The 16621-nt window shown below is 39.0% G+C and overlaps 1 protein-coding gene across 2 annotated transcripts in view; it reads left to right on the top strand.

The window, feature by feature from the left end:
* The window catches only part of zfhx3b (zinc finger homeobox 3b), a 391813-nt gene that overhangs the window by 331164 nt on the left and 44028 nt on the right, over positions 1–16621 (top strand). The window contains exon 5 of one of the 2 annotated variants that reach the window (XM_067998085.1): positions 7986–8090. In XM_067998085.1, coding sequence (XP_067854186.1) covers positions 7986–8090 — 105 coding nt within the window. Of the gene's footprint in view, positions 1–7982; positions 8091–16621 lie in introns of both variants that reach the window. The other variant, XM_067998084.1, reaches the window with a different exon arrangement.

Here is a 16621-nt window from a genome sequence, read left to right as displayed (position 1 = left end):
TGAATCTCCCATCCAGGGAGGCTCTGCACCAAGATTTTTATCGTAAAGGTTTTGGAGACAACTGAGCACTTTTCTCTCTTCCAATTTTCTCCACTCCTCTCCTGAAGACACTGACTCTTGTTTGTGGTACAGTTTCATGGGTGCCAGTAGTGCTCTGGTACCTCCCCCAACTGCCCATTCTTGCGTGTGAATGTCAGGAAATTATAGAGGGAATCACAGCTGAGCCGGGGGGGGGGGTCACAAGATAGCTACCAAGAGTGGTAATCTTTGCCATTTTTTGCCCCTTCCTAGCTCAAGGGTGCTGAGGTGAATTGTAGCTTGCCAAATGCTGCCTTGGCTAACTTCAGCTAATTCAACACATGAATTGAACCTCCAACCTTCTGGTCTGAATACCTTAGTGCTGCGCTAGTACATGGCTTTACACGCTCAGCCATCAGAAGGGCCCAGAGTTTTCCTTTCTTTAAATGGAGCTTTTAGTTATTTTAATCCCACAAACATGTTCCACTGTGGTGTCAAATCCTCACTGACGTTGTGGTGATTAATAAGTTGGCCTCTAGTTCTAACCCAAACACAACAATTTCCTCCCTACCATTGCTAGCACTTCCCATAAAATGTCTGGACAAATGTGTTATTTTGTGACAACAGTGTAATCAGTTATCATTTTACAGTAAATATAATTAGAATTTCACCATCCTCTGGACACTGCAGCGTTAAGTGAACCCTATATGGACCAACAAAACACATACCGTGTTTAAAAATATAGAATAACGGCCCAGAATTTGCTGGGAAAATAACGGCGAATTTAATGCACACGTCATCGTTAGTGTGTATCTCATCCAGCAATTTGTGGCGAGGAAGAGATACGCCGTGAGTTGCGAATCGCCACAAATTGCTGGACAATTTGCATCGCTCCGCCGTAAGCCTTGCAAAAACAGGAGGTCCCCGTCAACCTCCCGATGAGTTTCAAGAAATTGCTGCATTGAGCTGTTAAAGCCAATTAAACTCACCGCAGAAAGTTAGGCTGGTACTTAACGACGTAAGGACCCTTTTAATGACAAGATTTATGTTCTTGCAATGCCACTCAACCTCCCCAGCCCAGAAAGTGGACAGTTGAAACTGTGGAGTCTCATTCCTGCAGGTAGTAAATTGTTCCTAGAGGTTTTTAAAATTCATATTTAAATTTTTCTTACTTTTCCTTTCAGTCTCTTTTTTTCTCTCTCTTTTAATCCAATCTTTTTTCCATCTCTTTATTTCTCTTTATAATATCTAATTGGACTCTAATTCACCGTCATTCCTCTGTTTCTTTCTCAATCCTTAAATCTCATTGGTCAAGGAGATAGACTGTAAGTCCTGTCGTTCACCAAGGACCCAGATGCCCCGTTGCCCTCACCATGCCGTTATCAGCTCGCACTATTTACAGCGCAAGAAATTTTTGAGCTGAAGGGTGACGAAAAAAATCTAACAAATGAGCTATGCCCGAGATGCCCCATTCCAGCAAATTCTGGGCCAATATTGCATTCGGAATTTGGAAAAGAGAAGTCTCTAGGACGGTCCGTCCTTTTTGTTAGTTGTTTATCCAAGTGCAAGCTTTGCGATTAAAATCTGTTTGTGGTGAACTGCATCTACGGGGGACGAGCTATTAACAAAGTGATCTGACAGTTTCAGGTTGGTGATTTTTTATTCCAAATGAAAAATCAATATGTTTTCTGGGTTATACATATTCAGAATGGGCTGATATTTCCATCATAATGGAAAATAGGTGTCCTGTTACTTCCTCTCTGGCCATATCTGTACCATTGCATTTTCGAATCCACTGGTGAATATTTCAACATGATTTGATTGCAGTTCATGACAGTGTTAATGTCCTCAGCCTTAAGCGCACTTCAAGTAGCTGAGCGATGTCAGCCGTTGGCTAGTATTTCACGGGTATTGTGTAGAAAATAGCCTGCAGGAAGAGATATGAAATATCCGCCTTGCAGTCCTGGTCGAAATAAGCTTTCAACTTTGCGTGGTGTGCCTGTGTGGCTGCAAATGTACACAGTGTAAGTGTTGGGATTTTTTTTTTATTCTCTTGTTTGCAAACCACTGTAGTCATAGGTTTTTGCTGTAGGCTCTAACTTGTCCTCAAATTTGGATACCTGTTTTCTGTGGGATGATATAGCTGCACATCTATTATTTTATAATAAACATTTATAAAATCTCCTCAGCGTAGAATTCAGCCTCCACGTCCATCACCCTGCTTGAAAGTTCCTGTTACGTGGCACAGAAAAGGGCCATCATATAGAATCATAGAAAGGTTCGAGCACAGAAGGAGGCCATTCGGCCCATCGAGTCCACGCCGGCTCTATGTAAGACCAATCCAGCTAGTCCCACTCCCCCCGTCCTATCCCCGTAGCTCTGCAAATTTTTTACTTTCAAGTACTTATCCAGTTTCCCTTTGAAGGCCATGATTGGATCTGCCTCCACCACCCCCTCAATCAGTACATTCCAGATCCTAACCACTCACTGTGTAAAAAAAAAAGTTTTTCCTCATGTCACCTTTGGTTCTTTTGCCAATCACCTTAAATCTATGTCCTCCGGTTCTTGAGCCTTCCGCCAGTGGGAACAGTTTCTCACTATCTACTCTGCTATCTACTCTGTCTAGACCCTTCATGATTTTGAATACCTCTATCAAATCTCCTCGCAAACTTCTCTGTTCCAAGAGGAACAACCCCAGCTTCTCCAGTTTATCCACGTAACTAAAGTCTCTCATCCCTGGAATCATTCTACTAAATCTCTTCTGCACCCCCTCTAAGGCCTTCACATCTTTCCTAAAGTGCGGTGCCCAGAAATGGACGCAGTATTCCAGCTGTGGCCGAACATATTCTTACATCTTTTTGTTTTAATTAAGCAATCCCCTTTTTTATTGTCTCCTTTATTCCCCCTTCTCACGCATCACACACTCAGCACCCTGTGGTGAAAGGCAGACAAGTGACATGCTCCTAGCCCTGTACGACTGGCCACAAGGAGGTGTGTGAGAGGAGCCAGGGGCGACTCATCTTTCCATTTTCTTTCCCTCCTTGCTGGAAACTTCCCTGTGTCCTCCTGTACCATCGGCTCGCCCGTTACATGCATATGTTAAAAATAAACTCTCGCTTGTTGAAGCAGTTTAACATTTTTCTTTTCAACCCTGGTTTGAAGTCTTAAAACACTTTTGGATGAGTTTCGTTTATTCTCTATTCCAGCTTGCATTCCACATGGATGAAAAACCTTGTTAAGAAGAGGAAATTTGAACTCCAATTGATGCCATTTCCCTTTCCAGTTTTGTACACGTGTCAGTGCTGGTGAACGACTTCAGATTGGCCCTATTTATATGTGGAGAGATAAAGACCACAAATGCCGGAAATCTGAAATAGAAAAATCTGGAAATGCAGTGCATCTGAAAGAGAAAAGACTGGTTCATCTACCTGCTGTGCATTTCAAGCATTTTCTGTTTTTATTTCCCATTCACTGGGATCTGCTGGAAAATGACTCATTTAACTTGATCTCACAATTTCTGAATAGTAGTCAACTAGCTCATTCCTTCCTGGAATGCGCTGGCAGAGCTGTATTATTCAGAAAGTTACGTGCCAAAGTTGGTAACCAATGCAACATGAATTCGACCTAAGTCGACAGTATCCCAAATTAATTAAATACTTTGATATTAAAAAAAATAACCAGGGGACACATGCTTCTCCCTCCTTTACATTTTCTCCTCTCGTTCCTCCCCCCCAATCAGATGACTTGCTGTCACAATCCACCATAAGAAACTTACAGTGAATCTCATTTCAACATTTGATAGGATGGCCAAAGGTACAATAAATGTATCAGACAGTATGGTGAAATAGATTTTTGGTTATGTTTTGGATTCTTTTCAATAATTCAGTTTGTAATTTTTTTAAGATTATTTTTGTGCATCAAGATGGGTGATGTTAGGCCTGGGGAATGGTACTATTCCCATTTTAGGCACACATTGTCAGTATCAAGCACTCCTAGGTCAGGTATAACAGAGCCAGATGGAGATTAAAGCTACTTTGCTTCAATGACATGTCTCATCCCCAACCTCAGAAGAGCACACTCTACTGCACCAGTGTGACATTTTTTCCACATCCCACACCACTTACGGCTTCTCTGAGTGAGGTTGATAATTAGTGCTGGATCAGGGACAGTTTTGTGCTTAGGCCAATGCGTACTAGGAACTGAATTAAGGCTGTCCGAACCCATTTCATGTACTTTTGCAGCCAGAGGAGACTTTCATTCCATTCATCTGGGTTGGATTTGAACCCATGTTACGGAGGTGAAAAGTTAATGTCTTTACCACTGCAGCATCAAGAAGACTTTTGAATTGACTATTTGAAAGCTGACCATCTTTTCTATTGCTTTTAAGGCATGCTGTTTATGATGAGACGAAAGGTACAATTACACTGTGACTTTAGCATCAATGCAAGGTAGTTTTGGGTGCACATTAATGCAAAAGTAGCAGTATAACTCCTCAGGTCACCAAGCATGCTGAAGCCCTGAGACGTGAGACCCTCACCAGAAGGCTAACTTGTACTGTTTTGAGTTTGAACCTAGTGCAATATAACTAAGACTGCAAATAGAGGCCATATTTTTGATTTGATACTGGTAGCCTTTTTAAATTGTGGCTTTTCAGTACTATTTTATAGGCCTTTAGTAATTCCTACTTATATTGTCATTGATATATTGAGATGTGAGTAGTTACCATTCAATTTTTATTTTATCTTTTATAAGCAATTTACATTTTCTTGCTATTGTGCACTCCAGCTGATGTGATGGGCTACTGATCTGTTGCCAGTCATTTCCCAGTATGGACCAAATCAGTAGAGCTTGTGTGAGAACGGGTTGAGGTGACTGTTACTCCAGCTTCCCTTCCATCCCTGTGCAGAAACATCTAATTTTTGCTCAACATCTCCCTCTTGCTGTACAGCTGGAATTGGGAACGTTTATCATGTGGGGAATCGGGGAACATGAACCCTGCATCCTGCCACCTCCATGGCACATTGCTTTCGAGCTCCAAAGTACAGAACCCCCGCAGTCAAGGAATTTTACTTGTCCAATTGCAGCATCTGTTGCAGAAATGGCAGGAATGCTAAAGTGTTGGTGTAAGACTGGAGTTGGGTCGAGTTTTAACTCCACCTTTACTAAAGACGTTCACAAAACAGATTGAGCGTGCATGGTGGAGTAGCGTCCTCTGTATTGCCATTTTAAAATATAAAGGGAGAGGCCATTTCAACTTGAGATGTTTCAATTCAGGCCCAAATTCAGACTTTTTTTAACATGTCTGATTTTAAAATCAAATGGAGTTTCAAATTTGCTCACATCTAGTGTCTGTTGATTTATCTCTTGTAACCCAATGAACTTCTCTGAAAAACAGTTGTGAATTTATTCAACTTCCTCATAGTCACAGTTTAATTTAAAGAATGTCTTGTGTTAGCACTTGTGAATCCACGCCACAACTCCCTGCCCCCTACCACCATAATATATTACTTGCTTCATAAAGCCCCCCACCACCCCCCCCCCCCACTTCACCCCATGTGATGTACTTCTCAGACCACTGAGCCCCCCTGTGTATAATGTAATGCTCGCTGCAGTCTAGTCTCCAGCTAGCGTTGCTCTGCAGACCTGATAGCACGTACATAAAACTGATGGAAGAGGCAATCAAAAGCTGCACTGTGAAATACCAGCAGAGAGAGAGATACAAAAGTGTTTTAATTGAAACAATGTTGGGTCATCCACAGTCACTGTATGGCTCCTCTGATGAAACGATCTGATCATGTTTACACAGGTTAGATTATCTGTGCTGGGGTTGTTGCAGCTGCTGTTAAGTTCTTCAGAAGTAACACCAAGAAACCTCAAGAATACTTACTTTCTTTTTTTGCTGAACAGCTGGAGAACTTAATGAGCAAAAATCTCAATCAGCTAACCTGACCCGACCTGACCTGACCTGACTTTGCATATTGTCCTTAATAAGGACTTACATTAAAGCATTGAAGAAACTGTTCATTCTTTGGGAAGTGGAGGTTTGTCATTGTTCTGGGGCCCCCAGTCACTGCTGTTTGTGATTAAGTTGATGTGTAAAGTTTTGCTGTTTGCAGGATTCGGCCCCTTCACAGCATTGGCACAAAGTGCTCATTCACATTTAGATTAGTCTAACAGCTCCAGGGGTCAGTCTAAGGTCAGACTTAGTAATGATGTAAGGAGAGGCATGTCTGGGATTCTTATTTTGAACTGAAACACATACCAGGAACTATCGAGAAAGATGCACCCAGCAAAAAAAAAATGGGAAAAGAAAGAGTCCAGACCTGTGGGGTACATTCTTTCCATTTGATACCGTAAACGCCTGTATTTGTTTTTTTTTAAGTAACTTTCTCTTTCATGCTCTACTTTTATGGTCTTATTTACTAGGCCCCGATCCTGCAGACTACTGTTCTGAGTTATTGTATTTTTAAAGAGAAAGTTGCTAGGCTCGCAGATTACATTCAAACAGAAACCACAATGTTTGCAAGAAAATGTAGATGTGTTGCAGCAGTTGGGAGATGTGTGGAGAAGGAGAGGTGCACAAGATCAAAAAAAAATCCCGGACTATGCATGAAAGAATCACAGCATGGAAGCCGGCACTCATTGTCTGTGAACGCACTCCTGCCAGTCGTGCATGTCGTTTCTCATTTTATTACAATAAAAAGGCGCAAGGAGTGTCACTTCGATAACCACAAAGCTTTTTTAAAAAAAAAGTATAAAAAAAACGTGGCAGGAGATTACCCTTACTTTGAAGGCACAATTATGAAGCAGTTAAAATCCACAAGTGGAGAAAAGCCTTTTTAATAAGTAATTAATGTTTTGTTTCTTTTCGCAAAGAGAGCTTAGTTATTGTGGTCACCGTGTAATGTAATTGGACTGACTGACGGCGACTCAGGCCTCCAGGAATAATATCCCGTTTGGGGCTGATGCATAGATATTTTACAGGCCTGAGCTGAAGATGAAATGTGGATGCCAAACTGACCTTTGACCTTCCTGAGTTACTTCATACAGTATTAGCTTTTGATGATGTTGGTATGTGAGGTACCTTAACTCTCTCTCCAAACCTGATTTATTTTTTTGCTTCCTTTGATCTTTGTTAAAAAAAAACTTGGGTTTAAAATGGCTTTAAAAAAAAACTGGCTGAAAGTAGAATGTTACATCAGTAAGGAAAGTCTTATTAAAAATCAATGTAGCACAGCAGGATAAGAGGTGGTAAAATATCTTTTATATGATGGATTCCATCAGGAGGTAGATATCCAAGTCGCCACAGGGACTGCCTATTGGAATCCTACACTTAAACTGAGATTTTAATGTGATTAATTGATGTGGTCCAAAACAGTGCACGCAGAAAGCATTATAAGATTCTCTTTTTAAAGCAGTTTGGTTTTTTTGTATTATGCCTGGTATCCAGACACCATGGTGAGGTATATATTATTACCATGTGCACAGGTTAGGTGGGGTCTGGGGTAACAGGTTGCCTTTGAACTTCTGCTTGCTTAGGATGACACCTATAGGTCAGATGTGGAAATGAGTACACTAACAAAGCAATTGTATCCTGGTGTACTGTGCCTCCCATTTCAAAATCTTGTGGTATTCAGCTTAATTTGGGCATATTTCAAACCATTCCCTTTCCCCAAATGTTCTGTGATTTTTTAAAAGTAAACTTAAATGTGACTATTCCAGTGCATCATGCATAAAATGTCAGTACTAATGTACACATTTTAAAGTAAGTTGACTGTTTCAGATACAAGTAAGTTAGAGCCTTCCCAGGTACTGTTGCAGCAATGTACTAAGACCATAATTTCAGAAAGGAACCCCGTGTAGCATAAGTGAGGCATTTCAATTCTGCACACCATCTAGCTCACTGTCCTCTTCAGATTGCCCACTTGGATGCACACTTTTTAAAAAAAATTCTCTTCCTTCAGAAGAAACCAACGAAGATTTGGAGGGGCCTAATGAGTCCATCCAGGAAGCAGAAGATTCTACCAAAGACAAAGACAGTGGGGGTGAGAAGGAACCCAGCAAAGAAACAGGTACAGCAATATATTCTGCTTTCTCTTCAACCTGAATGTTTCCATACTTTCCTTATCCAGGAAGAGAATGTTGAGAACATTTTACAGGAAGTGGTTGCATGTGTCCAAATGATGTCAGTATATTTCCACCGATATAGAAGCATGACCATGTAGAAACTCACGTGACAGCCATGTAAGAATGTTTTGTTATTTATTTTGTTTCCTCTTTATGTAACAGTCCTGTACATGGCAGAGATAGGGTCAAAAGAAAGCCGAGATCATAAGCATACAGAACCAATGTGAATCTGATTGGATCGAATTGTGTCTGTTCAAACATTTCAAATTTGATCTGTTGGGATTCTAAGAGTATGTATGTTCAGTCGAGGCAAACAGAGCTTAAAGTGGACATGCTCTTGGCTTAAATAACATAGGTCATCACTTGAGAAATTGAGGGAACTTGGATGTTTGGATTCAGACTGCCCAATGTGTTCAGTCTTGTAGTTCGTGCCTGGCTAATCTTCATCATGTGGAAGTTACCTGTTAGGCTGCCAGGCCACAATGTGGCATTTTATTCTTAATTTGTCTTTTAGTTCTTTGTATGATGTAGAAGGAATCATGACCTGTAGGTCTATCCCATGGGCCCAGATGTGTAAAAGCCCCAGACAAAGGCATACTGCAACTTCAATTAGAATAATGCCATAAAGGGGCATTATTCTTAATAAAATATTGGGAGCAAAAACATTTAAGTGGTCAAAGAAACTCCCCTCCCTGCCTTCCCCCACAAGTAAAAGTGGACACTGGAACTAATTTAAGCCCAAAAGTCTCCAACACTAAATGCAAATCCACATGTATTTTATAATTGCTTCTATTTTAATGGGTGGAAATGATCATCCTCAGGGACTTGGTACGACATCATATCACCTGAAAAGGCTTCTGGACCAATCATAGCATAACGATGACAGATAGGCACAGTGACATCAAAAAGTATGGAAAACAACCCCATTAATTAAAACGATCAGTTATTCATGAAACATTTAAATATTCATCATATTTGAAAAGGGTGCAGAGAAACTATTACTCTTTTTAAATGCTGTAATTGCATAGTCAAAGCAATCTGTAGTGGTCTCAGTTTAAAAAAAATCTGTATTTAAAAAGAATGGCTACAAATCGAAGGAACATAATGGAAGGAGTTTGGGATTTCATGTAAAGGCAGTTTCCATTAATATTGCCAATCAATTTAAAAAATAATTCTTCTGAAATTGGTCTAAAATATTAGCCTGGCATTCTCTGTAATATGGTTGCTTACTTCAGCACCACGCTTCTATTAAATTTCCACTTGTGTCTGGGCTCATTTTGCTATACGAAAAATTATTCTCTGATAACGCAATTTCCATAATAACTAGTTTTTCACACGAAATGCTTTGTGATTGCACAGTAATTCTTTTAGATGAAAATTGCTTTATCAGACCATAAAAATGAATAAAACCTTATTAAAATGATGCATTACTTTAATGAAATGATTTATGAAGTTTTGTGGGCATTTAAAGATTAGTAAGAATTATAAAACTAAACAACACCAACCCTGATGGTCTTTTCACCTGCATGTTATTTTCTATAAAGTGAGCCACAACAGGGTTCCACTTTGGCTTCTCCCTTCAACTCAATTTTCTCCAAATAGTCTTTAACAAAGATTTGGCTATATTACTGAAGATGTTGCATATTTTAAAGTCTTAACCATTTGAGTGCTGAATTTACTCGTGTGCCTTACATTCCACATGATTCCCTCATCTCTCCTGCTCATGAATAATGGTGTATATATTCTGCAATACTGTGAAAGAATATTTACAGTAGCCTCTCAGTATGAGGCTACTTGGTATACTACATTCTGTGATATACGGCATTTTTATTTATGACTCTATCATTAAGAATCCTTATGAAATGGCCAATTTGTAACAGCCTTACAAATTGATGGGGTGAGGGAAAGAATCTACTGTGCATGTAAATGTATTTGTGAGTGCAGGTGTATGACCCATAACATATCCAATAACGGCTGGGTTGGAATGCCTTACAAGGTTGTAACAAAACAAAGATTCCAATGACAACATGAACTGCATTCTAAGATTGTGTTACAGCCTGTAATTCACCACCTTTATTTTGTCCGTCGTACTGGTTTGGGGACTTATACTCTTAGGAGTGGTTACAATGTCCTGAAGTCCACTAAGATTGCTTAGTCTGCAAGTATCCACTGTAATGGTGTTCCAAAGCTGGTAACAGTAGACGTGAAAGGATGAAGAGTGCATATCAGCAGCTGTAACCAAACCTTCTCTGGTATTTCACATCATGTGACCAGTGATGCATAATTTTTTTCCTTTTGCTGATACTGGAAAAGCGATTTAATTATAATTTTACATTATTACTTTCTCAATACCAGTGTCACTACCATCACCTAGATAGAGGTGGTAAATTTACAGGCTGTTATAGGTTCATACTTTGCAGTCAAAGGTCATCTGCAGCACATTTGCCTATGGTGAAATCATGATTTTCATCTTTGAGACAAATCCCAGTCGAATTAGGATGGATCCAGACTTTCTTCATGTAAGTTTGCAAAAGCAAAATATGCAACTAAAAGAAAGTGTCTCAAATCCTCCGCATACTGGAATGTGACTTCACTAGATTTGAAGGGAAGGGAGAGGTCAAAGACTCCAAAAGTCTAATAACTGTATGGAGACAAAAACAAAAATGAGTAGAATGTAACCAAAATAATTGAACACAAAAAGACTTTTGGGCAGTTTCAGATGCCGTATGTCATTTCATATATATTTGAGAGCCATGGGGATGTTTTTCATATCTCCACGCCAATGATTTAAGATTTATTCAGCGACAGAGACCGGGACTACTTTACTAGTTTTCAGTGCACCACAACCTAACTTCCAATACCGCTTGTATGTGCATTACTTAAAATTACCTGAGCCCTGAATATGATGTAATTCAGCAGCGAGTTGCAGATCTTGTATAAATATTTGTTTTTGTTTTTCTTTTATATTCCAACTAGCTGGGTGACTTAATACTTAATAAGTGTTTATGTATTTTTGAGGCTAAGATAGCTCATCAATTTAGTGCTTAATCTCTGCTATAGAAATTTCTATTACCAAGTGTGGAAGCAGCCTTCCTCTTAAAATTAATTCAAGGAATAGTAATTTTACATATAATATATGAATATGTGTTGAGGCAAGCATTGAAATATTTCCACTTGCTGGAGATATTTATCATATCTCGCTGTTGTCCTTGTCTTTTCCGCTTTATCTATGTGTACAGAAATGCAGAGAGAAGGCCCACATAGCCCTCCTTACAGAACACCAGATCTTGTCAACGCTTATCTGTTGGACAATGTTTAAAAAATGTAAATAGGCCTTTTATATTTGTGAGTAATGCGTACTAAATGCTTCATTCTTTACTAAAAGACATGGTGGAGCATACCATTTTGGCACCTTGGATTAATAACTACACTGTCAGTGTAGAAAATATGAATACTGTCCACTGAATAACCTTTGATTGGTGTTCGAAGAACTGAAAATGAAGATAATGTGCTCTTCTGGTCAGTAGAACTTAACCCATGGAGTATTAGAATCCCCCAATGCCTTGCAAAGAATCATAAAAGATGGCAAGAATCCTTCCACTCAGTGAGCTCGGGATGTTAACTTGGCACATAGTGGTATGAAACACAAAATAGAGAGGAGACGACCAGTGACGCTGTCACTCACCTTTGAAAGCAGGTTGCTTATACACCCTTTCACCTAACGAATGAGGAGGTGTGATGTTGGAGGCGCAAAGTTACAGAGAAGCCCTATACCATAATAATTGAATAAATATTAAACTGCTGTCATCATGTTTAGAGTTGTAAAGAACCAGGTAGCAGTGCCACTGAAGACTATGGAAAATAAGTGAATGAATGATATATAAAAAATGAAAAATAATACCAACAATAAACAAATAGGAAGTAACACTGTCGAACCCATTAATTATGTGGCTAATAAAAGAGGGTTTCTTAGAATAAACCGATTCTGAAAGTGTCTAATCATTGCTATGCTCTATCCTCCTCCTCGAGTTCCTGTACTAAAAATAAAATATTTATGAAACTATGGCCTAAAGGTTGGAGTTGCTCACCTAACGTTGTGCGATTAGTGAAATGGACCATTTCTGATTTGAGTTGGAGAGAGAGGAAGGGAGCAATAGCTATTAAAGATGGTATTAATGGACTGCAAGCAAAGAAAAGTTGTCATGGAAGTGTGTTTATGGTGTATAGTGCTGGCAGGCATGATTTCGATAGGCTTTGACATGTTTAACATAAATGTATACAGCAGGGCTCCTGCATTCATGAATAATTCCTTCAGGCCCCATGCCTCCCTAATTACTGAAATTGAAAAAATAGGTCATGCGCATCTTTACTTGAACAGCAGTATTTTTTCCTTCTCTGAGTGCTTGATGTGCAGAATACATCTGTGATACAATGAGCTGGCCGAACAAACAGCTGCAAGGGCAAAGAGAATGTAAAGGTGAATAAAAAAGGGTGGAAAAAAAAGTTTTTTTATGTTAATCTGTCCAGGGTTTTAACCAAATCATTTTTTTAGAATCTCTGCGGAAGGAAGAAAGGAATAAAAGATCTTGTATTCACTCTCAGGCAAGCTTTAAAAAGAAAGATGTTGGAAGCCAATTAGTTTCTAATACCTTATACAAACTACTTGAGAATATTTTAGTTATTATTATATTAATCTTTAGTGTGAGAGACACAGGAGAATGATCAAGTATTTGTGGACACAAAAGGTACTAACTGTTTCAAATTGTAATATATATTGCATTATTTATTTCTATAATTATAATAAAATACAATTTAAAAAGACAGCTTCCTTACTATGGCTTTAACTGGGTTTTGTTTTAAACTCTTTAACGATCAGATCCACACAATATTAATAATTATCTTCAAAGGATCTCAAGTCTAAATTGAATTTTTAATTTTGCAGTCAGCTGCTGATGGCACTAAGAATGTACAAGCTGGACCAGTATCTTACTAGCCAAAGGCATCATTAAATCCATGCCAATATCCTGGCAAGCATTTTGTTAAGCTAAACAGCGGTTTCCAACATAAAAGTCCGAAAGAAACATGGCAGCAAGTTATTGTAAATTGCGAGCTGCTTACACTGTGGAATCTTTAGTCTCTTTTTCCCTCTACGTTTTTGATTAGGAGAGCGGATCTGTTAAATCCGTGGATATCTCCAAAGATATCTCGTCATCAATTGCGCCCATTTAGTCAACCAGCCAGGAGGCATGCATGTGCAGTGAGTGAAGGGACCCCTACACAGCCCTTACCACTGGTCAGTTTTCTCCTTCCACTCCATGATGACATGGCCGAGACCGGCAAACGTTGCCAGGAAGAAACAAACGCCGGCTGAGACCGGAATCTGAAATTGGGTCCCTTTGTTAGGAGTCAGGACCCCCCTGTGTTGCAGCTACCTCCTGAAAAAATCCCCGCTGTCATCTTTTAAAATAAATATAAATTGACAAGTTAGTAGTAAGGCTGAGACATATGCAAGGAGAGGCAATGTAGGTATGATTTTTGAATCTTATTCATTGGTGCCTGTTTGATGACCTACCTAGACTGCAAAATCAGAACTAATGAGTATTAAAGCTGTCTAATATACCGTAACCTTCACATTCAATTAAATCACTCAAAGGTAGTTTTTCCACAGAGCCATAAATAAAGATGGAAGCCGATTTCTGCAACAAAAATTAACCTAATTGATGATACCTAAAATCTTTTGAGAAGCTGAGAATCGTAAAGGAAAATGTTATAAGGGTTAGATGGTTTGAGTTTTTAACATCAGTGCTGCACACCAATGAAAGGTCTGCTGTCTTTGTAAGTGATGCAGAATGCCTGGAGCATTGTAGGGTAGAATAATGAGCAGCAATATTTCTATTCTGGATAAATAATAAACTTTAGACAATTTAATCCAAGAATGTATTATTTCTTAATAAGAATGTACCTAATTGATGTTTTTCTGTGAAACCCTGGCTTTGTACAGTTCAGTGCATTGCCTGGGCCAGAATTCCCAGCACTCTCCCATTCTTTTCAATGGGGTTGGTAATGCTTCAGAAAGAAACCTAACCAAAGCAAGCCTTTACTAATCAGATATCCCTTTTATTGGTCAAACCTGGCATTCTGAATCAGTTTTGACGGCAGGACTTTCATTTTCATGTTTCACATTATAATGTCACGAATAAAGATATTCTGAATGATCAATATTCAACTTTTACCACATATAGAAAATGGATTATTTGAACTGCAACAAAAATACCAGTAATTCAATAGGTAGCAAATGATTGATGAAATTCCACCTGAAAATATTGTAAAAAATACATAATTCTTGATGTAATTTTAAAAAAATCAGATCAGCCAAAATGTTTATACTGGATCACTATTGGAACACTATAGTCACACAGATAGATCATGTACACTAGAGACCACAGCTGTACATAAGTTGCCAGTTGGCCCTTCTTCTCCCATAGAACAGGGCAGTAGATAAAATAAACACACTGACATCAGAAATAGAGACCTACATGGCGCAATCACACTGTAATTTGGACCCTGGCCTCACACTACTGGATTACTTGTGGATGCAGAAAGTTCGACCTGAGAAGAAAAATTAGCCTATTTCCGGCTTATCCTAAAGTTTAGATACGTCCTATTGATGAGCATGCTATCAACACTGATTCCGAAAGTCAGAAAGGAATTTACAATCCGTTCCAATCCATTTCTATCATGTGAGTGAAGCAGAGGAGCCTTAATCGTCAGAAAAGGAGAAATGTAAATAACACCTAAAAATTATCTACCAAAATTAAGGTTATGTAATACTTGCAACCATTGATGAAGCACAGGTGGGTCCATATATTGTTGGACCTGCAGTTCATCCTGTAAAAATGTTCCTCTTCAATGTACCCACAGCACTGTTGTCAGAAGTTCCCTTACCTCAATATGATAGAAGTCTGTTTAAACCAAGGTACAGCCCTAATGTAGTGTATTGAAGTACTTCAGTTTCATCTTAGTTGTATTTAAACTTAAGATAAATGCACAGGAGAATGGTTTTGCCATAGAGAGGTGTACTTAAAAGCATGCATCTATTTTTATTCTTGCACTAAGCTTAAAAGGACTATGCAGCACACCCAAAAATACAACAATTTTGGTGCTCTGTTTAATTAAAAAAATTCTTAATCCATTTGCTTCTCACAGGTTTTCCTCATATGACATGAGGCACTAATATTTTAATGAATGTCTGAATATGATTTCCATTTTTGTGTGGGGGGGTATTTTCTCCTTTTTTGTAGTAACTACTTCCTGTTTTCTGTTTCCCTTACTTTAAACAAAAATCCTTTTGCTTCACTTACCCACTACTGGTGGTCTGCAGCATCAGTGCTGCTGTTTACAGATCTCATGCAAATAGGCCAGGTTATCCTCGGGTCCCTTTGTCCATGTTATTACACTCTAGACTATCAGGATAGTTGTACAACAGTCTTTATTTTTTTTTAAATTATTTGGTCATATCTATTCCAGCTTTCAATTTTCCCGTATCCTGAACTAGAATGCGGGAATGGTTTAATCTGCGTAACAGCAGTCACCCAAGCAACTGCATCAAGTAACATCTGATAACATTAACCAGCTTCATTTATAATACTCTCTACATAAGCACTTAATCCACAAGAGTAACCAATTAAACAGCAGCGCATTTAAGTGGTACAGACAGGTGCACTGTATAATGAAACAGGTTATATGCAGGTAACCTTTAAGAGCTGTATGCAGAATCTGTTTGAACAGGAGGGACCAAGGATGTCAGCCTCTTTCCTCCCTGTCCCCCAAACAAAGGTGTCATCTAGCATGGAGCTGGAAAAAAAATCACATCCTATATTCAGTCACTATCCATTGCTAATCCTTAAACTGCTGCTGTAGAGGTATGAGGTGAGAGCCTACACAAGCCAGGCCCACCCAATTTCAGTTTAGTAGTAATCTTTCTCTGTCATCACCCAAGCTGCTTTTTTAGGGGAACCGTTTTTTGCCATTACTGAAAATAACTTGAACTATTATTAGATAAAAATTGTTGTCGAGGATAATAAACGAATGGATTATATCTGGCATCTCCACACTAATAACATCAGTCAGTGATTAAAAGGTTAAAGTGTTGCACGGCTGTGAATTTTTATTATTAGTAAGTGAGAGAAAGACAGGCAAATTTATAGCCGCAAAAGTTTATTAGTTTACGGTATTGTATTATAGACACACGATGCTGAAAACACGGGACTTACGGAAAATGGCATGAATTAATAATTACCTAATTGGCTCTTAGATTTTTTTTCACTGGGAGATGGAAGTTTATGTGATGTGCCTGTCAAAAGTACTTTAGCTGACTGATGTAGATGCAAAAGAGAGAAAAATGCACCCCCCCTCCACCCCACACCACCCCGCCCCCCCCCACTCTTTTGGGGTAATGTTCTGGGTAGGTTTCCTG

The sequence above is a fragment of the Heptranchias perlo genome, chromosome 16, assembly GCF_035084215.1.
Source record: "Heptranchias perlo isolate sHepPer1 chromosome 16, sHepPer1.hap1, whole genome shotgun sequence".
Taxonomy (NCBI): domain Eukaryota; kingdom Metazoa; phylum Chordata; class Chondrichthyes; order Hexanchiformes; family Hexanchidae; genus Heptranchias; species Heptranchias perlo.
This window is presented reverse-complemented; position numbering and strand designations above follow the sequence as displayed.